The following is a 24868-nucleotide window of genomic DNA, read 5'->3' as shown; positions in this document are numbered from 1 at the left end:
CTCAGGATGACTCTCCCTCTTCTGGAAGCAGGGTTTGGCGGGAAGCTGCTGCGCATGTGCGTTGCCTTCCGGGACTCCGCGTGGCCTCGCCCTCCCGGCAGGCAGCGCGGCCGGAAGCGGAAATGGCTGTGCCGGGTGGCTGTGGCTGGGGCTCCTCAGCCTGGGCGGGGCGGGATCCCCTGTTATAGAGCTCCCGACTCCAGCCCCATCGTGCGCAGCGTGTCTGTGTGAGCGGGCCCTGTGCACAGCCGGATTGCTGCCGTTTGTCTCAATTCACTCTCAATGATTCATTTCTGAGGCACAAACCCTAGCACCAAGTCCATGGCCCGAATGACCGCAGAGCCTGGAGACGCTTCCAATAAAGGGGGTGGGGCCCGGCTGACGGGGCGGGGTCCGGTTTCCGGGGGTAGGGTCTGGGGGGGCGGGGTCCGGTTGTCGGGGGCGGGGCGTGCTGGGCGGGGTCCCGCTGACGGTGGTGGGGTCTGGTGGGCGGGGTCCGGCTGACGGGGCGGGGCCTGCGTCGTGACGCAGTGATGGCTGATGGAGCCGTGGTTCCGCGGCCAGAGCTCCGTCCCCATGGCGGCCAGTCCCAGCTCCGCAGCCAGGCTGAGCCCCTTCCGGACTCTGGCCTCATTTACTCCCAGCTCCTGCAGCAGTTGGTGGGACAGCAGCGCCAGCCACGTCCCCTCAGCCCCGCCGTACTGGGTGGATTCCCCGCACCCGTTAAATCAGAGGAGCAGAAAATGGTGGAGCGCGCTATGGAGAGCTGCGGCTTTAAAGCGGCACTGGCCTGTGTGGGAGGTGAGGGGTCAAAGGGAGTTGGGGGTCAGAGGGGAGGGGTGGGGTGAGGTGGGGTGAGGTGAGGTGGGGTGAGGTGAGGTGGGGTGGGGGGGGTGGGGTGAGGTGGTGGGGGGGGTGAGGTGGTGGGGGGGGTGAGGTGGTGGGGGGGGTGGGGTGAGGTGGTGGGGGGGGTGAGGTGGTGGGGGGGGTGAGGTGGTGGGGGGGGTGGGGTGAGGTGGTGGGGGGGGGTGAGGTGGTGGGGGGGGGTGAGGTGTTGGGGGGGTGAGGTGTTGGGGGGGGGGGGTGAGGGTGGGGGGGGGGTGGTGAGGGTGGGGGGGGGTGAGGTGGTGGGGGGGGGGGGTGAGGGTGGGGGGGGGGTGGTGAGGGTGGGGGGGGGGGGTGAGGTGGTGGGGGGGGGGGGTGAGGGTGGGGGGGGGGTGGTGAGGGTGGGGGGGGGGGGGTGAGGTGGTGGGGGGGGGGGGTGAGGGTGGGGGGGGGGTGGTGAGGGTGGGGGGGGGGTGAGGTGGTGGGGGGGGGGGTGAGGGTGGGGGGGGGGTGAGGTGGTGGGGGGGGGGTGAGGGTGGGGGGGGGGGGTGAGGGTGGGGGGGGGGGGTGAGGTGGTGGGGGGGGGGGGTGAGGTGGTGGGGGGGGGGGGTGAGGTGGTGGGGGGGGGGGTGAGGTGGTGGGGGGGGGGGGTGAGGGTGGGGGGGGGGGGGGGTGGGTGGGGGGGGGGGGGTGGGTGGGGGTGGGGGGGTGGTGAGGGGGGAGGGGGGGGGGTGGTGGTGAGGGGGGGGTGGCGGCGTTGGGGGGGTGGTGAGGGGGGGATGCTGGACTCTGAAACACCCGGGAATGCTGCAGAATCTCAGCAGGTCAGAGTGTCTGTAGAGAGACTTGTCCAGTCTGAGTAACTCTTAGAACATTGCCAGCTACTGCCTCACTGCTGAGATTCCCCAGCATCTTCTGTTTTTGTTCCATTCAGAGATGATCTGATTGCCTGCTGGCTTGTGAGTTTGAATTATTTTGGATTCAGATTCTTTCAAATGAATGCCAGCAAATCCTGTGACAGAATCCTGTTGTTGAAAATGAGTGTGCCTGGTCAGTACAGGGTGCAATAACTAACCAGACTGAAAACCTGTATGGATCAACCCACTGTAGGGGGACAGTCTCCATAGACAAGTGGAGGGCTGAGTTCAATCCCTGTACTCCATTATGTGGACAAGGAGAGTGTGGCGGGATATCAGCCACAGCTCCTTCCCACTGCTGGAGCAATTCATTAAAATTAGCAAGGAAACAAAATGTTGTGTTGGTACTTTCTCATTTGTTGCCAGTACTCCCACCAGATCCAGCACTGTCAGGAAAGGAGAAACAATGAAGCACAGTGCAGGAGGCAGTTTAAAAGGTGACAGGAGAATCCACATTCTTAGGGAAAAGGGGAGGGCAGTGGCAGAATCTAGGATCCAGCTGACATCAGCACGATGATAAATCTATAAAGGGCTGCCACAGGATTCCAATGGCAATAGACCCCACACTGGTGTCAGGACTCTGTTGTTTTTGATCTCTGAGACTGACTTGGTAATCTCTTTTTGAATCATTTATGTTGTCTCTTCCTCTTAGGCTTTGTGCTAGGTGGGGCATTTGGGATCTTCACAGCCGGTATTGATACCAATGTTGGATTTGATCCAAAGGATCCTTTGCGGACACCAACAGCCAAAGAAGTTCTGAAAGACATGGGCCAGCGTGGGATGTCGTACGCAAAGAACTTTGCAATCGTTGGTGCCATGTTTTCTTGTACAGAATGCCTAATTGAATCGGTCAGTCTGCCTTCCAACTGCTCGGTTAACAAGATCAACTTGCATTTACACAACACCTCCTCGTATTAACATCCCAAGGTGCATCAGAGATTAATAAAGTAACAAATGTTGATGATTTGTGAGGTTAGAATCGGAGGAAGGCTTGTTTAGATCCTTCATAATTCATGGAATATAAGTCAAGTTAAAATTATGAGAGGATGAAACTGCTTAGAAGCAGGTGATTCTCAGATATTGAGAGTTGAGATCAAGGTGCCAGACAAAAAGTTAAATGTAAGCGAGTTGGGACAGAGCACAGGTGAAACCTCTTCATCCAGAGAGACTGTAGGATTAATTTCCAGGGTTAATGCTAGAGACAGAAACTGTCTGTATTCAAGGTTAGATTGGACAGGTAGATGAAGAGGTCTGGAAACAAGGCATTTGGAGTGGTTTAAGTGAACTAAAGAGGGACAGTATGGACTTGCTTGACTAATTAATTGTCCAAAGATGTGCGGGTTGGGTTGATTGGCCATGCTAAAATTGCCCCTTAGTGTCCTGAGATGCTTGGGTTAGAGGGATTAGTGGGTAAAGTATGTAGGGATAGGGGGGTAAGGCCGGGGTGGGATTGTGGTCGGTGCAGACTCGATGGACCGAAGGGCCTCTTTCTGCACTGTAAGATTCTATGATTCTATGAACTTGCTGATGATCTAACAAAGAAAGTTGATGAAGGGAATGTGGTGGATGTCATTTATATGGATGTTAAGAAAGTGTTTGACGAAGTACCATATAAAAGGCTGGTTAATATAATTGAGGCTCGTGGAATAAGAGGCTCAGTGTCAGCTTAGAAACAACAAATGCTTCAGGACAGAAATCAGTCAATTGTGGTGAACAGTTGTTTTTCAGACTGAAAGATGGTGCTATGGGGTTCCCCAAGAGTTAGTGCCAGGAGCACTGCTTTTTGATACATAGAAATAACTTGGATATTGGAATACAAGGTAAACTTTCAAATTTGCTAATGAATCAAAACTTCGAGGAGTGGCAAAAGAGAGGACAATTCAATCAACTACAACAAGACAGCTAAACCAGCAGAATGTGCACACAAATAACAGGTGAATCTAATACTAAAGTATGAAATAATATATTTTGGCAGAAGGGTAATAGACTTGATGGCACTGTTGTAAAGAGTGTATGCTGGGAGTGCATGTTTATCCATCATAGGATATACTGAGAGTGTGCTAAGCAAAGTATATGGGATTTTGGGCCTTGTAAATAAAGGCATTGAGTACAGAAGCTGGGAAGTTATTTTGAACCTTTATAAATCTCCAGTTAGGGTGCAACCAGGATATCATGTCCAGTTCTGGTCACCACACTGGAAGGCTGTGAATATCCTTGAGAGTATATTTACCAGAATGGCTCCACAGATTTGGAATTTTAGCCAGAGGGTTTGGTTGGAAAATCTGGGAACAAAGGATATTGAGGAGAGGTTTAATAGAGGTCTCCAAAATGACAGGCTTAGGCGAGGTAGACAAAGAAGAGCTGTTGCTATTGGCTAATGGTACAAGGACTGGGGGATGGGGGGGTTGCAGAGATTGGAAGTTTAGCGCAAGAGATATTGGAGAAATGTGAGGAAGACGTTTTTAACACAGTGAGTGTTAATGACCTGGAGTTCATTATCTTCAAAGCTGGTAGAAGCAGAAATGTGAACAGAATATTGGATAGGTTTGAGATACAGGGATAGAGCAGGGAAATGTGACTCTGTGTGGACTCCTCTGCAGAAAGCTTCTCTGGATTGAATGGGCTGAATGGCCTCCTTGCAATGCTGTAGTGACTCTAACTGTTGCTCAGGAGTATTTGTTCATGTGGAGGCTAAAGGCCAACATATGCAGAACCAAATGGCTTTCTGTTGTGTGTGACTCTTGTGTTTCTGTCGATGAGGAGCGACCTGGCTGGAGTTTAAATTCATGTAATCCTTTTCTTTGATATTTTGAAAGTACCGTGGGAAATCCGATTGGAAGAACAGTGTACTCAGTGGCTGCGTCACAGGAGGAGCAATCGGTTTCCGTGGTGAGTAACAGAACCTGCCATCAGTACCTGGATTTAAAACTCCAGCTTTTAAGGCAATGTTTCTAACCTGCGCCTTTCTCTGCAGCTGGACTAAAGGCAGGAGCCATTGGGTGTGGTGGCTTTGCTGCCTTTTCTGCAGTCATCGATTACTACTTACGATGATGTGAATTCAGAGCTGCCTTGCTGCTAGTGGGAAGGAACTCTGGGCTGTCACAACACCCTCCACAGTGAGTGCACTGGAATGGCCTGTGTACACTGCACAAATGGGCTGTAAGTGTCCAAAAACAGAGTGAACGTACAGTCATTTCCGCACATATAACACAACTATGGTGCAAATCTGGCAGAATAATTGGAACAACTGACAGGATTAAACAAGGACTTCAATCACAGGAAAGAAGTGTTTGGAATTTGATCTATTGTTGGTATGTCCTATATTGTATGTAATTTATCAACTGAATGGAGCTTAATAAAATATACTGTGTAACTGTACAGAGTCACTGTTTATTCAGGGTAAGGATCGCTCACTGTGTAACTGTACAGAGTCACTGTTTATTCAGGGTAAGGATCGCTCACTGTGTAACTGTACAGAGTCACTTTATTCAGGGTAAGGATCGCTCACTGTGTAACTACAGGGTCACTGTTTATTCAGCAGGGTAAGGATCACTCACTGTGTAACTGTACAGGGTCACTGTTTATTTAGCAGGGTAAGGATCACTCACTGTGTAACTGTACAGAGTCACTGTTTATTCAGCAGGGTAAGGGTCACTCACTGTGTAACTGTACAGAGTCACTGTTTATTCAGCAGGGTAAGGGTCACTCACTGTGTAACTGTACAGAGTCACTGTTTATTCAGGGTAAGGATCACTCACTGTGTAACTGTACAAAGTCACTGTTTATTCAGCAGGGTAAGGGTCACTCACTGTGTAACTGTACAGGGTCACTGTTTATTCAGCAGGCTAAAGATCTTGTATATCAAAAGAGAAAATGCTGAAAAATCTCAGCAGGTGTGGCAGCATTTGTAAGGAGAGAAAAGAGCTGACATTTCAAGTCCAGATGACCCTTTGTCAAAGCTCAATTACTTTATAACTGGACAGAGTCCCTGTTTATTCAGAAGGATCAGTCATTGTGTAACTGTACAGAATCACTGTTCAGAGTAAAGATCAGTGGTGCAGTGTATTATCAGCAGACTTGTAATCCAGAGACCCAGGGTAATTGTCTGCTGACCCAGGTTTGAATCCCAACATGGCAGATGGTGGAATTTAAACTTAATGAAACATCTTGGGGGCCATTCTCCCAGAGAAATTTTCAGTGCTGAATTCACATGAAAACTAGAGTAACTCTCCCCGATTTTTTTTTTTAAAGCTTGATTTTCAGAATGAATCTCCCACACTCTGAGCACTGCAGATTGCTGGAGTGGGATTCTGAAAACTGTGGGGCTGGGCCTATTCCCGGCTGGAAGGTGGGCAGCATAGCTGCTCTGTCAAGAGTGGAGATCAGATTGGCACATTCGCAGTCGCCCCACACTGCTTGGCCAACCCTGCAACCCCTCCCACCATTGGCCTTCTGACCAACCATCTCCTGATTGCTGGCCTCCTGATGTCCATGTTTTCCCCATGCCATGACCAGCCCTTCCCTTCCTCTGTCACTGATCCCTGTGCAGACTGGCAGTGGGTCTCCCTACCAATTGTCCCACAATAGGCCTCGCCCCTTGGCACTGCCTGATGCTTTGGGCAGTACCAAGGTGCCCCTTGGGCAATGCTGGGGGCTAGGCTGGTCCTGCCCTGGAACACACCCCTCTTACCCTCAACCTCCTGGGGTGGTCTCAATGGCCTCTTAACTCTAGCAGGGTCAGCCACCTTTTCCCCGTTAATGGGGAGCAGTTGTAAACCCTGCCAGGGTGAACCAGTGAGAGCCTGCTAAACAGCCTCCACAGAGGGAATCATCCCCTTGCCCCCTGAATTAAAAGTCTAATGGTGACCGTGAAACCATGGCCAATTGTTGTTAAGAACCCATCTAGCTCACTAGTGCCCTTTGGGGAAGAAAATCTGCCATCCTTACCTGGTCTGGCCTACATGTGACTCCAGAGCCACAGCAGTGTGGTTGACTGAAGTACCCTAGTATGGCACTCTGTTGTATTCAATTACTACGAAGGAAACAATGGAATGTAATGAGACGGACCAACCAGCATCGACCTAGGCATCAGAAACAACCCTGATGACCCTTCAAAGTCCTCCTTGCTAACAGCTGGGGGCATGGTACACTGAAACAGGACACACAACTGCTGTGTACTCTGTTACACGGAGGCACTGGCTCACTCCTGCTTCACTGGAGTGTGCCTTACAACCGGAGGGCTTCTCAATTCACTGAATAAACTGTCCAGTGACCTCAGGCGAGACTACGGGAGGTGGGGTCTGCTTCCAAAACAACACCTCGTGGTGCCTAGACAAAGCAACGCTGATGAATTTCTGCTCCTTGGATCTAGAATACCTGATGTTGAAATGCTGCCCTGTTACTTTCTGTGGGAGTTCACCTCTGTTATCCTGATGGCAGCTTACATCTCACCCCAGGCTGAATGAAATATATTCCACCACAAATAGCCTTGAGATGAAACATTCTGACTTGTCTGTCATGCTTAGGGACTTCAATCAGGCTAAGTTCAAGAGCGTACTACCAAGTTACCACCAATATGTCTCCTGCTCCACCAGAGGCCCAAATATCCAGAGCACTGCTACACAAATATCAAACATGCCTACTGCTCTATCGCCCAGCCACACTTTGGCAAATCAGACCCCAAGGCAGCACAGTATTTAGCACTGCTGCTTCACAGCTCCAGGGACCTGGGTTCGATTCCCGGCTTGTGTCACTGTGGAGTTTGCACATTCTCATTGTGTCTGCATGGGATTCCTCCCGGTGCTCCGGTTTCCTCCCACAAAGATGTTTGGGTTAGGTTGATTGACCATGTTAAAAATTGCCCCTTTGTGTCCTGAGTTGCGTAGTTTAGAGGGATTAACAGGTAAAATATGTAGGGATATGGGGGTAGGACATGGTTGGGATTGTGGTGGGTGCAGACTTGATGGGCCAAACGGCCTCTTTCTGTGCTGCAGGGATTCTATGAAGGCTGTGCTCCTGCTCTTGGCTTACAAACAAAAACTGAAGCGGGAGAATCCATCAAAGAAACTCATGCAATGTTGGTCTGAGGAATTGGATGATCTGCTACGGGGCTGCTTGGAGTCAGTGGATTGGTCAGTATTTAAAAACTCTGGGACCAGCCTGAACGCGTACACCACTACAGTAACTGACTTCATCAGTAAGTGTGTAGAAGACTGTGTGCCAAAGAAACAAATCCATGTGTTCCCCAACCAGAAACCATGGGTGAACAGGGATATCCACTGCTTGCTGAAGTCCAGGTCTGAGGCATTCAAGTCAGGTGAGCCTGACCTATACAAGAAAGCCAGAAATGATCGAAAGAGATTCATCAAAAATGCCAAAAGGCAGTACCGGACCAAGCTAGAATCCCAGGTGAGCCATACAGATCCCTGCTGTCTATGGCAAGCTATAACATGCTACAAGATGAAGACAGTTAAAAATTGCTGGCTCCAACACACTCTTCCCTGATGAGCTTAATGCATACTATCCCCGTTTTGAGCAAGAGATCAGCGAAAGCACACCCTCCACTGGAAGCCTTGGAAGAATCTGTACCTGGGGTCACCATTGCAGATGTCAGAGCAGCCTTCTCGAAGGTCAACCCACGGAAAGCAACTGGCCTGAATGAGGACATTCTCCTCTAATCCAAAACTTTTACTGCAAGTTGTCTATCTCTTTATTCATAACAAATTTAAACTGAACCATGTTGTGGTCGCTATCACCAAAATGCTCCCCCACCAACACATCAAGGAAAAGGGATGAGGTCCTAAAGTGAATATAAAGAATTAGGCAGAAAACTAAAGTGCAGGACCTTGACGGTGGTAGCTTTTGGACTAGTGGACTAGTCATAGTACAGCTCAATACCAGCCTCCCAGATTCCCTGGATCCATTATAGTTCACCCATTGCCACAATAGACACCATCTCCTGGCCCTACCTTCAACTCTAGAACACCTAGATAACAAAGACATCTTTGTCAGACTCCTATTTATTGACTACAGTTCAACCTTCAACACCATTATTCCTGTGAAACTCATCTCCAAACTCTGTGGCCTGGGCCACGGCACTTCCCTGTCCGACTGAATCCTGAATTTCCGAACACATAGACCGTAATCAGTAAGGATAGGCAATAACATCTCCTGCATGATCATCTTCAACACTGGTGCCCCACAAGGCTGTGTTCTCAGCCCCCTACTGTACTTATACGCCTATGACTATGTGGCCAAATTCCCCTCCAATTCGATTTTCAAGTTTGCTGATGACACCACTGTAGTGGATCGGATCTCAAACAATGATGAGACAGAGTACAGGAATGAAACAGAGAATCTGGTGAATTGGTGCGGTGACAATAGTCTCTTCCTCAAATATCAACAAAACGAAGGAGATTGCCATTGACTTCAGGAAGCGTAAAGGAAATGTACCCCTGTCTAAGGATTGAGAACTTAAAGTTTTTAGGTGTGCAGATCATCAACAACCTGTCCTAGTCCCCACTGCAATACTATAATTAAGAAAAGCCCACCAACGCCTCTACTCAAAAGTCTAAGGAGATTTGATATGTTAGCTATGACTCTCACCAACTTTTACAGATGCACCATAGAAAGCATTCTTTCTGGTTATATCACAGCTTGGTATGGCTCCTGCTCTGACCAACACCGCAAGGAACTACAAAGGGTCGTGAATGCCCAATCCATCACGAATTCATTGACTCTGTTTACACGTCCTGCTGCCTCAGCAAAGCAGCCAGTATAATCAAAGACCCCATTCACCCCGGATATTCTCCCTTCCACCGGGGAAAAGATGCAAAAGTCTGAGGTCATGTACCAACCAACTGAAGAACAGCTTCTTCCTGTTGCCATCAGACTTTTGAATGGACTCACCTTGCATTAAGTTGATCTTTCTCTACACCCTAGCTATGACTGTAATACTACATTCTGCACCCTCTCATTTCCTTCTGTATGAACAGTATGCCTTGTCTATGTAGCAGCAATATTTTTCACTGTAACCTAACACGTGACAATAAATCAGATCAAAAGAAAGTGTGCCAAAATTAGTCACATTCACAGAAATATACCTTAATGTCATGTCCCAGACACCATCATTATTAGTCATGGGGGCGTCCTGTCCCACCAGCTAGACAGACCCAGCAGAGGCGCAGTGATATTCAATCAGGAGAGAGTTGCACTGGGAGTCCAGACTCATCGACTCTGGACCTAATGTGGCCTCATAGTACCAGGTTAAATCATTCCCTCCTCCCCAGCTGATGTCTCAGTACTCCTTCATGTTGAATACCAGCTGGAGAAAGCACCGAGGATGGCAAGAATGCAGAATGTACTCTGGATAGAGGACTTCAGTGTCCATCACCAAGAATGGCTCAGTGGTTTTATCACAGATCGAGCAGGCCGTGTCCTAAAGGATGTTGCTAGACTGGCACTGTGCTAGGAGGTGAGGGAAAAATTAACTTGACCTTCGCCTCACCAGCCTGCCTGCCACAGATGCATCTGTCTGTGATAGTATCAGTAGGACTGACCACTGCACAAAGAACAGTAGAACATAAGAACATAAGAAATAGGAGCAGGAGTAGGCCATCTAGCCCTTCGAGCCTGCCCCGCCATTCAATAAGATCATGGCTGATCTGAAGTGAATCAGTTCCACTTTCCCGCTTTCTCCCCATAACCCTTAATTCCCTTGTCTATCAGAAACCTATCTACCTGTGACTTAAATATATTCAATGAGGTAGCCTCCACCACTTCAATGGGCAGAGAATTCCAGAAATTCACCACCCTTTGAGTGAAGAAGTTCCTCCTCAACTCCATTCTAAACTGCCCCCCCCCCCTCCTTATTTTGAGGCTCCCTCTAGTTCTGCTATCCTTTCTAAGCGGGAAGAATCTCTCTACCTCTACGCTATCCATCCCCTTCATTATCTTGTAAGTCTCCATAAGATCCCCCCTCAGCCTTCTAAACTCTAACGAGTACAGACCCAGTCTATTCAATCTCTCTTCATAGGCTAACCCCCTCATCTCCGGTATCAGCCTGGTGAACCTTCTCTGTACTCCCTCCAAGGCCAATATATCCTTTCGCAAATACGGGGACCAAAACTGCACACAGTACTCGAGCTGTGGCCTCAGCAGTACCCTGTACAGTTGCAGCAAGACTTTTATATTCTATCCCCCTCGCTATAAAGGCCAATATCCCATTCGCCTTCTTGATCACCTGCTGCACCTGCAGACTGGGTTTTTGCGACTCGTGCACAAGGACCCCCAGGTCCCTTTGCACCGTAGCATGCAGCAGCTTTTCACCTTTTAAATAATAATCCCTCCTACTATTATTCCTGCCAAAGTGGATAACCTCACATTTGCTAACATTATACTCCATCTGCCAGGTCCTCGCCCACTCGCTCAGCCTATCCAGATCCCTCTGCAGACTTTCTGCGCCTTCCACGCAATTTGCTTTTCCACTCATCTTCGTGTCATCAGCAAATTTTGTTACCCTACACTCAGCCCCCTCCTCCAGATCATCTATATAAATGAAATAGCTGAGGCCCCAGCACTGATCCCTGCGGCACTCCACTAGTCACCAACTGCCAATCAGAATAGCACCCATTGATTGCAACTGTCTGCCTCCTATTAGACAACCAATCCTCTATCCACGCTAACACCTTACCCCCAACTCCGTGCACACTAACCTTCTGTAGCAACCTTTTGTGAGGCACCTTATTGAAAGCCTTTTGGAAATCTAAAAACACCACATCCACCGGTTCCCCTCTGTCTACCGCACTAGTCACATCCTCATAGAAACCCAATAAATTCATCAAACACGACTTCCCCTTAATGAATCCGTGCGGCATCCGCTCGATCAAACCATTCTTTTCTAGGTGCTTCGCTATTCTTTGAAGACGGATTCAAGCAATTTTCCAACTACAGACGTTAAACTAACCGGCCTACAATTCCCTGCCTTTTGTCTGCTACCTTTTTTAAACAGCGGCGTAACATTAGCCGTTTTCCAATCTTCCGGCACTTCCCCAGAGTCTAGCGAATTTTGATAAATAGTTACTAAGGCATCCGCTATCACCTCTGCCATTTCTTTCAGAACCCTGGGATGCATTCCATCCGATCCTGGGCACTTGTCTACCTTCAGTCCCATTAGTCTATCAAGCACTACCTCTCTAGTGACAGTAATCGTATTAAGGACCTCATCTCCTACCATCCTTCTATCTTTAATATCTCCTCCATGAAGACCGACACAAAAAGCTTATTAAAAGCCTCAGCCATTTCCTCATCACCCACCGCTAAATCCCCCCCTCGTTCTCCAAGGGTCCAACATTCACTCTAGCCAATCTCCCCTTTATATATTTGTAAAATCCTTTACTATCATTTTTTATATTTAGAGCTAGTTTAGCTTCATACTCTATCTTTCCTTTCTTTATTGCTTTCTTAGTCATTCTTTGTTGTTTTTTAAATCTTTCCCAATCTTCTAATCGCCGTCTATTTTTAGCCACTCTGAACACATCAGCTTTTAATACTCTCCTTTATTTCCTTCGATAACCACAACTGGTTATCCCTTCTCCTACATTCCTTCTTTACCATCGGAATATATTTCTGCTGAGTACCGAAAAAGATCTCCACAAAAATCCTCCACTGTTCCTCAGCCGCCCTACCAACCAATCTGCACCCCCTACATTAGCCAATTCTGCCCTCATCTTACCATACTACCCTCTGTTCAAACAGAGGACACAGGTTTGGGACCCTATTTTCTCATCCTCCATCTGCATCAGAAATTCAACCATACTATGATCACTCGTTGCAAGAGGATCCCTCAAGAAGATCCCTAATTCTACAGTAGAGCACAGGAACAGACCCTTCGGTCTACCAAGCCTGCACCGACACATACCTTTCTAAACTAAAGACTTTTTGCTTTTGACATAGTCCAGATACCTCTATTCCCTTCCTATTCATCTATCTATCAAGATGTCTCATAAATGTTGCTATTGTGTCTGCTTCCATCACCTCCTCTAGCAGCGCATTCCAGGCACTTGCCACCCTCTGCATAAAAAAACTTGTCTCTCATCTCCTTTAAACTTTCCCACTTTTACCTTAAACTTATGTCCCCTAGTAATTGACATTTCTACCCTGGGAAAAAGACTTTGACGATCCATTTTATCCATGCCTCTCATAATTTTGAAGACACCTATCAGGTCATCCCTCAGCCTCCGACATTCAAGTGCTCATAGCTAATACCCTCTGTACCAGGCAACATTCTGATAAATCTTTTCTCTAACCTCTCCAAAGTCTCCATATCTTTCTGGTAATATGGTAACCAGAATTATATGCAGTATTCCAAATGTGATCTAATCAAAGTTCTGTATAGCTACAACATGACTTGCCAATTTTTATACTCTATATCCTGACTGATGAAGACAAGTATGTCATTTGCCCTTCTTGACCACCTTATCCACTTGGGGAACTGTGGACCTGTACACCTAGATCCCCTGTAAGTTAATGCTTCTAAGGGTCCTGCCATTTACTTATATTTCCCTCCTGCGCTAGGCCTTCCAAAATGTATCACCTTGCATTTGTCCAGATGAAATTCCATCTGCCATATCTCCAATCATGTCTCCAGCCTATCTAGATCCTGCTGTACCCTCTGGCAATCCTCGCTATCCACAGCTCCCCCCGCTCTTTGTGTCATCCACAGACTTATTAATCAGACCATGTACATTCCCCTCCAAATCATTTATATATTACAAACAATAGGGGCCCCAGCACTGATCCCTACTGAACACTGCTAATCACTGATCTCCAGTCAAAAAAACACCCTTCCACCTCTATCTCCTATGTCCAAGCTAGATTTGTATCCATCTTACTAGCTCACTGCAGATCCCATGTGACCTCACCTTCTGTATTAGCTTGGCATGAGGGACAGTTTGTCAAAGATCTTGCTAAAGTCAATGTAGACAATATCCACCGCCCTGCCCTCATCAATCATCTTTGTGACTTTCTCAAAAATTTCAATCATGTTAGTGAGATACAATCTCCCCCACAAAAGCCATGCTGTCTGTCACTAATAAATCTTTAATTTTCCAAATATGAGTAAATTCTGCCTCTAAGAATCTTCTCCAATAATTTCCCTACCACTGATGTCAGGCTCACTGAGTTTTTCTGTTGCCCTTGTTAAAGGAACAATGTTTGTTATTCTCCAGTCCTCTAGGACCTCTCCCAACTAAACAGGATACAAAGATTTTGCACAAGGCCGTAACATTTTCCTCTCTCGCCTCCCTCAATATTTAGGGAGAGATCCCATCAGGTCCTGGGGATTTGTTTTTTCAAACCACCTTTTTTATATCAATATGCCCTAGAATCTCAACATGCCTCTCTGTAGATTCCATCATCCATCATTTCCTTCTCCTTTGTGAATACTGATGCAAAGTATTCGTTAAGGACCTCACCTGCTTTCTCTGGCTCCAGGCATAAATTATATTCTTTGTTCTTGAGTGGACTTACCTTTTCCCAAGTTACTTTCTTCCTCCTTGTATACGTATAAAATACATTGACATTTTCCTTAATCCTGTTTGCCAAGGAGATTTTATGACCCCTTTTAGCACTCCTAACTCCTTGTGGAGACAAAGTCCTACCTTCACGTTGAGGATATACTCCAGCGTGTTGTTTGGCACTATCACTGTGCTAAATGGGATAGAAACTTAAACAAGATCTAACAACACAAGACTGATCATCCATGAGCCTCTGTGGGCCATCAGCAGTAGCGGAATTGTTCTCAACTACAGTGCGTAACCTCATGGCCCGGTATATCCCCCACTCTACCATTACCACCAAGCCAGGGGATCAACCCTGGTTCAATGGAGAGTGCAGGAGGGCAGGCCAGGAGCAGCACCAGGCAAATCTAAAAATGAGGTGTTAACCTGGTGAAGCTACCAAACAGGATTATTTGCCAAACAGCATAAATGGTAAATAATAGAGCAAGCTCGACTAGCTTAGGGGTTTTAAAAAAGGGTGGCATGGACAAGTTGGGCCGAAGGGCCTGTTTCCATGCTGTAAACCTCTATGATTCTGACTCTATGACTCGAAGCAATTCCCCAACAACAGATCAGATCTACGTTCTGCGGTCCTGCCACATCCAGCTGTTAATGGTGGTGGACAATTAACTCACTGGAGGATGAGGCACCACAAATATCCCCATCCTCAATGATGGAGGAGCTCAGCACATCAGTGCAAAAGATAAGGCTGAGGCATTCGCAGCAACCTTCAGCCAGAAGTGCCAATGGATGATCCATCTTGGCCTCCTCTGGAGGTCCCCAGGCAATTTCATTCACTCCACCTCATATCAAAAAATGGCTGAAGCCACTGGATATGCAAAGGAAAGGCCCTGCCAACATTCTGAAAATAGTACTGATGACCTGTGCTCCAGAACTTGCTGCACCCCTCGCCAAGATGTTCCAGTACACTGGCATCTTCCTGGCAATGTGGAAAATTGCCCAGGTATATCCTCATAAGAACCATAACTAGGAGCAGGAGTAGACCATTCAGCCCCTTGAACCTGCTCTGCCATTTCATACAAACATGGCTGATCTTATCTTGGCTCCAACTCAATTTCCCTGCCCATTTTCCATATCCCTTCAAACACATAAGAACATAACATAAGAACATAAGAAATAGGAGCAGGAGTAGGCCATCTAGCCCTTCAAGCCTGCCCCGCCATTCAATAAGATCATGGCTGATCTGTCGTGTCTCAGTTCCACATTCCCGCCCTCTCCCCATAACCCTTAATCCCCTCGCTCATCAAAAACCCATCAACCCGCGTCTTAAAAATATTTAGTGAGGCAGCCTCCACCACTTCAACGGGCAGAGAATTCCAGAGATTCACCACCCTTTGAGTGAAGAAGTTCCTCCTCAACTCCATTCTAAACCGCCCCCCCTTTATCTTGAGGCTGTGCCCCCTAGTCCTACTGTCCTTTCTGAGCGGGAAGAGCCTCTCCACCTCCATCCTATCCATCCCATTCATCATCTTATACGTCTCAATGAGATCTCCCCTCATTCTTCTAAACTCTAACGAGTACAAGCCTAGTTTATTCAGCCTCTCCTCATAGCTCAACCCCCTCAACTCCGGTATCAGCCTAGAAAACCTCCTCTGCACTCCCTCCAAGGCCAAAATATCCTTGCGTAAGTACGGCGCCCAAAACTGCACACAGTACTCCAGCTGCGGCCTCACCAATGCCCTATACAGCCGCAGCAAGACCTCCCTACTTTTATATTCAGTCCCCCTCGCTATGAAGGCCAGCATCCCATTTGCCTTCCTGACCACCTGCTGCACCTGCAGGCTGGGTTTTTGCGACTCATGCACAAGGACCCCGAGGTCCCTCTGCACCGTCGCCTGCTGCAGTTTTTCGCCCCGTAAGTAATAATCCTTCCTACCATTATTCCTACCAAAGTGGACCACCTCACATTTGCCAACATTAAATTCCATTTGCCATTTCCTGGCCCATTCGCCCAGCTTATCTAGATCCTTCTGCAGACTCTCCACACTCTCCGCACAATTTGCTGTTCCACCAATCTTGGTGTCATCAGCAAATTTCGACACCCTACACTCGGTTCCCTCCTCCAGATCATCTATATAAATGGTAAATAGCTGAGGCCCCAGCACCGACCCCTGGGGCACTCCACTAGTCACCAACTGCCAATCCGAATAGCACCCATTAACCCCCACTCTCTGCCTCCTATTTGACAACCAATCCTCTATCCACGCTAACACCCTACCCCCAACTCCATGCCCCCTGACCTTCTGCAATAACCTTTTGTGAGGTACCTTGTCAAACGCCTTCTGAAAATCAAGAAAGACCACATCCACCGGCTCTCCTCTATCCACCGCCCTAGACACATCCTCATAGATCGGAGTTGAGGAGGAATTTCTTCACTCAAAGGGTGGTGAAGCTCTGGAATTCTCTGCCCGTTGAAGTGGTGGAGGCTGCCTCGCTGAATATATTTAAGCCATGGGTAGATAGGTTTCTGATAGACAAGGGAATTAAGGGTTATGAGGAGCAGGCGGGTAACGAACTGATTCACTTCAGATCAGCCATGATCTTATTGAATGGCGGGGCAGGCTCGAAGGGCTAGATGGCCTACTCCTGCTCCTGTCTCTTATGTTCTTATTAACCTTCTGTGCGGCACTTTATCAAACATCTTCCTGAAATCCAGATATTCTACATCTACAGGATCCCTGTTAACCATTTTGCTTGTTACATCTTTGAAGAACTCTAGCAAATTAGACACAATTTACCCTTCATAAAACCATGCTGACTCTGATGGATTGTGTTTTCTAAATGTCCTGTTATTACTTCCTTTAATGTGGATTCCAACAGTTTCACAATAGCAGATGTTAGACTAATTGGCCGATAACTTCCTATATTTTGCCTCCTTCCCTTTTTGAATGAGGATGTTGTATAGCATTTTTCCAATCCACAGGAACCACTCTTACATCCAGGGAATTGAAACAACAAATCCAACCCACGTCCTTATCCAAGCTGTTCCAGTACAGATACAACTCGGGCATCTACCACAGAATTGCCCAGGTATGTCCTGCATACAAGAAAAAATCTGGCCAATTACCGCCCAGTTTATTCTTGATCATCAGTAAAGTGATGGAAGGGTTATCAAGCAGCAGCTGCTCAGCAATAACCTGCTCCATGGTGCCCAGTTTAGGTTCAGCCAGGGTCACTCAGACCTCAGTCTTCATTCAACCATAGACAAAAGGGCTTTTGCATCTGCTCTTCGGGGGGGGTTTAAACTAATTTGTCAGGGGATGGGAAAATGAGCTGTAGTCCAGAAGCCGGTGTTGGGGATAGTGAGGTACTGAGGAAGATATCAAGGTCACAGGAGTGTACAGGCAGACAGGATGGTGGGTTGAAGTGTATCTACTTCAATGCAAGGAGCATCTAGAATAAGGTAGGTGAACTTGGAGAGTGGATTGGTACTTGGGACTATGATGTTGTGGCCATTACGGAGACATGATTAGAACAGGGACAGGAATGGTTGTTGGCAGTTCCGGGGTATAGATGTTTCAGTAAGAGTAGGGAAGGTGGTAAAAGAGGTGGAATAGCAGCATTGTTAATCAAGGATAGTTTAACAGCTGCTGAAAGGCATTTCTAGGGTGATCTGCCTACTGAGGTAATATGGGCTGAAGTTAGAAATAGGAAAGGAGCGGTCACGTTGTTAGGAGTTTTCTATAGGCCCCCAAATAGTAATAGAGACGTGGAGGAGGAAATGGCAAAGCAGATTATGGATAGGTGTGAAGGTCACAGGGTAGTTATCATGGGCGACTTTAGCATTCCAAATATTGATTGGAACCTTTATAGGTCGAATAGTTCGGATGGGGCACTTTTTGTACAGTGTGTGCAGGAAGGTTTCCTGACACAATATGTGGATAAGCCGACAAGCAGTGGGGCCACATCGGACTTGATACTGGGTAATGAACCGGGCCAAGTGTTAGATTTGTTTGTGGGAGAGCACTTTGGAGATAGTGACCATAAATATATAAAGAAGAGACTGGCTAGAGTGAATGTTGGACCCTTGGAGGATGAGAGGGGGGATTTAGTGGTGGGCGATGAGGAAATGGCTGAGGCTTTAAATAAGTTTTTTGCCTCGGTCTTCACGGAGGACGCGAATAGTTTGCTGGATATTAAAGGTAGAAGGATGGTAGGAGTTGAGGGCCTGAATACGATTATTATCAGTAGAGAGGTAGTGCTTGATAGACTGATGGGACTGAAGGTAGACAAGTCCCCAGGACCGGATGGCATGCATCCCAGGATTCTGAAAGAAATGGCAGAGGTGATAGTGGATGCCTTAGTAATTATTTATCAAAATTCGCTGGACTCCGGGGAAGTGCCGGAAGATTGGAAAATGGCTAATGTTACGCCGCTGTTTAAAAAAGGTAGCAGACAAAAGGCAGGGAATTGTAGGCCGGTTAGTTTAACGTCTGTAGTTGGAAAAATGCTAGGATCTGTCATCAAAGGAGAAATAGCGAGGCACCTGGAAAGGAATGGTTTGATAGAACAGCCGCAGCATGGATTCGTTAAGGGGAAGTCATGTTTGACAAATTTATTGGATTTCTATGAGGATGTGACTAGTGCGGTAGACAGAGGGGAACCGGTGGATGTGTTTTTAGATTTCTAGAAGGCGTTCGATAAGGTGCCTCACAAAAGGTTGCTACAGAAGGTTAGGGTGCACGGAGTTGGGGGTAAGGTGTTAGCGTGGATAGAGGATTGGTTGTCTAATAGGAAGCAGAGAGTTGGTGTCAATGGGTGCTATTCTGGTTGGCGGTTGGTGACTAGTGGAGTGCCGCAGGGATCGGTGCTGGGGCCTCAACTATTTACCATTTATACAGATGATCTGGAGGAGGGGGCTGAGTGCAGGGTAACGAAATTTGCTGATGACACGAAGATGAGTGGAAAAGCAAATTGTGCGGAGGGTGTGGAAAGTCTGCAGAGGGATCTGGATAGGCTGAGCGAGTGGATGAGGACCTGGCAGATGGAGTATAATGTTAGCAAGTGTGAGGTTATCCACTTTGGCAGAAATAATAGTGGAGGGATTATTATTTAAAAGGCGAAAAGCTGCAGCATGCTACGGCGCAGAGGGACCTGGGGGTCCTTGTGCATGAGTCGCAAAAACCCAGTCTGCAGGTGCAGCAGGTGATCAAGAAGGCGAATGGGATGTTGGCCTTTATAGCGAGGGGGATTGAATATAAAAGCAGGGAGGTCTTGCTGCAACTGTACAGGGCACTGGTGAGGCCACAGCTGGAGTACTGTGTGCAGTTTTGGTCGCCGCACTTGCGCAAGGATATATTGGCCTTGGAGGGAGTGCAGAGGAGGTTCACTAGGCTGATACCGGAGATGAGGGGGTTGGACTATGAAGAGAGACTAAATAGACTGGGTCTGTACTCGCTGGAGTTTAGAAGGATGAGGGGGGATCTTATAGAGACGTATAAGGTAATGAAGGGGATGGATAGGGTAGAGGTAGAGAGATTCTTCCCACTTAGAAAGGATAGCAGGACTAGAGGGCACAGCCTCAAGATAAGTGGGGGGGCAGTTTAGATCAGAGTTGAGGAGGAACTTCTTCACCCAAAGGGTGGTGAATCTCTGGAATTCTCTGCCCATTGAAGTGGTGGAAGCTACCTCGCTAAATATATTTAAGTCATGGGTAGATAGGTTTTTGATAGACAAGGGAATTAAGGGTTATGGGGAGAAAGTGGGAAAGTGGAACTGACCCACTTCAGATCAGCCATGATCTTATTGAATGGCGGGGCAGGCTCGAAGGGCTAGATGGCCTACTCCTGCTCCTATTCTTATGTTCTTATGTTCTTAATTCGGTGTCCTTTATTATTGCAATGGAGAGGGATAGGGTCACACGGCAGGGCAAGGTTTATATTTGGGGCAGGGGTAATTCTGATGTGATTAGGCAAGAATTAGGGAGCATAAGATGGGAACAGAAACTGTCAGGGAAAGACACAAATAAAAGTGGAGTTTGTTCAAGGAACAAATACTGTGTGTCCTTGATAGGTATGTCCCTGTCAGGCAGGGAGGAAATGGCCGTGTGAGGGAACCATGGTTCACAAAGGAGGTTGAATATCTTGTCAAGAGGGAAAAGGAAGTGTATGTAAGGATGAGAAAACAAGGTTCAGTTGGGTCACTTGAGGGTTACAAGGTAGCTAGGAATGAGTTAAAGAAAGGGCTTAGGAGACTCGGAGGGGGCATGAGAGGTCCTTAGCGGGTCAGATTAAGGAAAACCCCAAGGCTTTTTACTCTTGTGTGAGAAATAAAAGAATGACCAGGGTGAGGTTAGGGCCAGTCAAGGATAGTAGTGGGAACTTGTGCATGGAGTCAGAAGAAATAGGAGAGGCATTGAATGAATGTTCACTAAGGAGAGGGGCCATGTTTTTGAGGGTGAGAGTGTGATACAGGCTTAAAGGATGGAGGAGGTAGATGTTCTGAGGGAAGATGTATTAGCAATTCTGAAAAACCTGAGGGTGGATAAGTCCCTGGGCCAGATGGGATACATCCTAGGATGCTTTGGGAGGCAAGAGATGAGATTATGGAGCCTTTAGCTTTGATCTTTGGGTCCTCACTGTCCACGGGGATAGTGCCAGAGGATTGGAGAGTGGCAAATGTTGTTCCTCTTTTCAAGAAAGGAAATAGGAATGACCCTGGTAATTATAGGCCAGTTAGTCTTACTTCAGTGGTCAGTAAGTTAATGGAAAGGGTCCTGAGAGATAGGATTTATGACCACATGGAAAGATTCAGCTTAATCCGGGATAGTCAGCACAGTTTCGTGAGGGGTAAGTCCCGCCTCCCAAATTTGACTGAATTCTTTGAGGAGGTAACTAAGTGTGTGGACGAAGGTAGAGCTGTTGATGTCGTATACATGGATTTTAGTAAGGTGTTTGATAAGGTTCCCCATGGTACGCTCATGAAGAAGATAAGGTGGTGAGGGATAGGAGGAAATTTGGCCAATTGGATAAGTAACTGGCTGTCTCATAGAAGGTGGTGGTGGAGGGAAAATTTTCAGATTGGAGGCCAGTTACCAGCGGTGTACCACAGGGGTCAGTGCTGGGTCATCTGCTATTTGTGATTTTTATCAATGACTTGGAAGAGGGGGCTGAAGGGTGGGTTAGTAAATTTGCTGATGGCACCAAGATTGGTGGAGTAGTGGATGAGGTGGAGGGCTCTTGCAGGCTGCAAAGAGACATTGATAGGATGCAGAGCCAGGCCGAAAAGTGGCAAATGGGGTTTAACCCTGATAAGTGTGAGGTGATTCGTTTTGGTAGGACAAACCTGAATGTGGATTACAGGGTCAACGGCAGGGTTCTGAGGAAGGTGGAGGAAGAGAGAGATCTTGGGGTTCATATCCACAGATCTCTGAAGGTTGCCACTCAAGCGGATAGAGCCGTGAAGAAGGCTTATAGTGTGTTAGCGTTTATTAACAGGGGGTTTGAGTTTAAGATTCGTGGGGTTATGCTGCAAGTATACCGGACGTTGGTGAGACCACATTTGGAATATTGTGTTCAGTTCTGGTCACCTCACTATAAGAAGGATGTGGAAGCATTGGAGAGAGTGCAGAGGAGATTTACCAGGATGCTGCCTGGTTTGGAGATGGGTCTTATGAGGAAAGGTTGAGGGAGCTGGGGCTTTTCTCTTTAGAGCAGAGAAGGTTTATAAGATGATGAGGGGGATTGATAGAGTGGACATGCAGAGACTATTTCCTCGGGTGGATGTAGCTGTTACTAGGGGGCATAACTATAAGGTTCATGGTGGGAGATATAGGAGGGATGTCCGAGGTAGGTTCTTCACTCAGAGAGTGGTTGGGGTGTGGAATACACTGCCTGCTGTGATAGTGGAGTCGGACACCTTAGGAACTTTCAAGCGGTTATTGGATAGGCACATGGAGCACTCCAGAATGATAGGGAGTGGGATAGCTTGATCTTGGGTTTGGACATAGCTCGGCACAACATTGAGGGTCGAAGGGCCTGTACTGGGCTGTACCGCTCTATGTTTCTATGTTTTTTATCAGAGGTGAGATGAGAGTGACCGCCTTTGAAATCAAAGCAGCAATTGAACGATGTGTGGCATCAAGGAGCCCCAGCAAAACTGGAATCAATAAGTATTGGGGGGAGACTCTGTTGGTTGGAGTCATACTCTGTACATAAGAAGGTGGCTGTGGTGATTGGAAGTCAATCATCTCAGCTCCAGGTTGTCACTGCAGGAGTTCCTCAGGGTTGTGTCCTAGACCCAATCATCTTCAGCTGCTTCATCAATGACCTTCCCTCCATCACAAGATCATAAATGGGAATGTTTGCTGATAATTGCGCAATGTTCAGCACCATTCGTAACTCCTCAGATAGTGAAACAGTCCATGTTCAAATGCAACAAGATCTAGACAATATCCAGCCTTCGGGTGACAGATGGCAAGTAACATTCAAGCCACACAAATACCAGGCAATGGCCATCTCCAACAAGCGAGGATTTAACCATCGCACCAAGACATTCAATTGTGTGACAAGGCACAAGTCAGGAGTGTAATGAAATACTATCTTTTTGTCTGGATGAGTGCAGCTCCAACAATGCTCAAGAAGCTCAACACAATCCAGTAAAAAGCTTGATTGCTACCCCTTCCACAAACATTCATTTCCTCCACCACTGACACACAATCACAGCCCATATCTACCATCTACAAGATGCACTGAAGGAACTCACCAAGGTTTCTAAGGCAGCATCTTCTGAGTCCATGATTGCTATCATCTCGGACAAATGCAACAGGTACACGGGAACACCACCACCTCCAAGTTCCCCTCCAAGTCATTCACCATTCTGAATTGGAAATACATCATCTTCACTATCACTGGGTCAAAATCTTGGAACTCCCTCTCTAACAGTACTGTGGGTGCACCTTCACCTCAGGGGCTGTAGCGATTCAAGATGGCAGCTCACCATCATCTTCTGAAGGGCAATTAGGAATGGGCGGTAAATGTTGGCCTGGCCAGTGACAGCCACATCCTGTAAAAGGTATTTTTAAAAAATCACTGTAATTGTAAATAATCACAGAATGGGGACAGATCAGAAAGAGGCCATTTGGCTCATTGTGTCTGTGCTAGTTTTCTGAAGGTAATTCTCCCAATGACATTCCCACTCTCTCCTTGTAGCCCTGCATTCTTTATTTTCAGATAACATTCTAATTATCTGTAGAATGCCTCCACTCAACCTGTCTCCACCACACTCTCAGACAGTGCATTCCAGACCCTAACCACTCACTGTGTGAATCTGTCTCCACCACACTCTCAGGCAGTGCATTCCAGATCCTAACCACTCGCTGTGTGAATCTGTCTCCACCACACTCTCAGGCAGTGCATTCCAGATCCTAACCACTCGCTGCGTGAAAAGGTTTCTCAGTTTGTTGCCATTGCTTCTTTTGCCAGTTACTTTTAATCTGTGTATTCTCATTTACGATCCTTCCACCAATGGGACAGGTTTTTCCCTATGTGCTCTATCAAGACCTCTCATGATTTTGAACATCGGTATCAAATCTCCTCTCGACTTATTTAAGGAGAACAGTTCCAACTTCTCCCATCTATCTACAAATTGTAGTTCCTCATCCCTGGAAGCATTCTTGTGAATCTTTTCTGCACTCTCTCCAATGACTTTGTATTCTTCCTACAGTGTGATTGCCCGAATTGGACACTATTATTCTAGCTGAAGCCAAACCAATGTTTTATACAAATTTAGCGTAACTCCCTTGCCCTTGTACTCTCTGTGCCTATTACTACAGCCTTAGGGGTGGCCTGATTCACTAATTTCTCTCTTAACCTGTCCTGCCACCTTCAACAATTTATGCACACATACACCGGGCCCCTCTGCTCCTGCACACCTTTAGAATTGTACCTTGTGTTTTACGTTGTCTCTCTGCACTGTTCCTACCAAAATGAATCACTTCACACTCCTCTGCATTCACACATTGTCGGTATACCTCCACCATGTAGACAGCAGTGGTTCAAAAAGGCAATGCATCACCACCTTTTCAAGGGCAGCTAGGGATGGGTACAAATGTTGCTATAGCCAGCAATGCTCACATCCCATGGAAAAAATTTAATTCATTGGCCACGTTTTTATCCATTTCAGCAACCTGTTCATGTCCTTTTGAAGTTCTACATTAGGGGTGGGGAGAGGTGGGCCCCTCACAGTTTACAATGCCTCCAAGTTTTGTATTCACTACAAATTTTGAAATTTACTCTGTACCAAGGTCTGCTTACAATATATATCAGAAAAAGCATTATCAACGTTCCTTCAGTCTGAAAAGCAACCATTAACCATTACTCTGTAGTGAGGTCATCCATTGTAAATGTGAGGTCATCCATTTTGGTAGGAATAACAGCAAAATGAACTATTATTTAAATGATAAAAAACTGCAGCGTGCTGCTGTGCAGAGGGACCTGGGTGTCCTTGTGCATGAATTACAAAAAGTTGGTTTGCAGGTGCAGCAGGTAATTAAAAAGGCAAATGGAATTTTGTCGTTCATTGCTGGGGGATGGAGTTTAAAAACAGCGA

General features: G+C 47.1%; 1 protein-coding gene across 1 annotated transcript; it reads left to right on the top strand.

Annotated features, from left to right (window-relative positions):
* Nucleotides 1-514: 514 nt before the first annotated feature.
* On the top strand, nt 515-5120 carry timm22 (translocase of inner mitochondrial membrane 22 homolog (yeast)). Its single transcript, XM_080183704.1, has 4 exons — nt 515-801; nt 2395-2591; nt 4559-4631; nt 4717-5120. Exons 1-4 carry the CDS (start codon nt 534-536, stop codon nt 4791-4793), a joined length of 615 nt encoding a protein of 204 aa, XP_080039830.1. The 5' UTR covers nt 515-533; the 3' UTR covers nt 4794-5120.
* Nucleotides 5121-24868: the final 19748 nt, after the last annotated feature.

The sequence above is a fragment of the Carcharhinus amblyrhynchos genome, unplaced genomic scaffold (genome assembly GCF_965287045.1).
Source record: "Carcharhinus amblyrhynchos unplaced genomic scaffold, sCarAmb.v2.hapA scaffold_382, whole genome shotgun sequence".
Lineage (NCBI taxonomy): Eukaryota > Metazoa > Chordata > Chondrichthyes > Carcharhiniformes > Carcharhinidae > Carcharhinus > Carcharhinus amblyrhynchos.
Note: the sequence above shows the minus strand (reverse complement) of the source record. Positions and strands in the feature narration are given on the sequence as shown.

Bases quoted from the DNA above. Each gene is read 5' to 3' on its own strand.
- timm22 (XM_080183704.1), top strand. From the start codon at position 534: ATGGCTGATGGAGCCGTGGTTCCGCGGCCAGAGCTCCGTCCCCATGGC. The intron at 802-2,394 runs GTGAGGGGTCAA...TCTTCCTCTTAG, and splicing joins GGCACTGGCCTGTGTGGGAG to GCTTTGTGCTAGGTGGGGCA. The intron at 4,632-4,716 runs GTGAGTAACAGA...CTTTCTCTGCAG, and splicing joins AGGAGCAATCGGTTTCCGTG to CTGGACTAAAGGCAGGAGCC.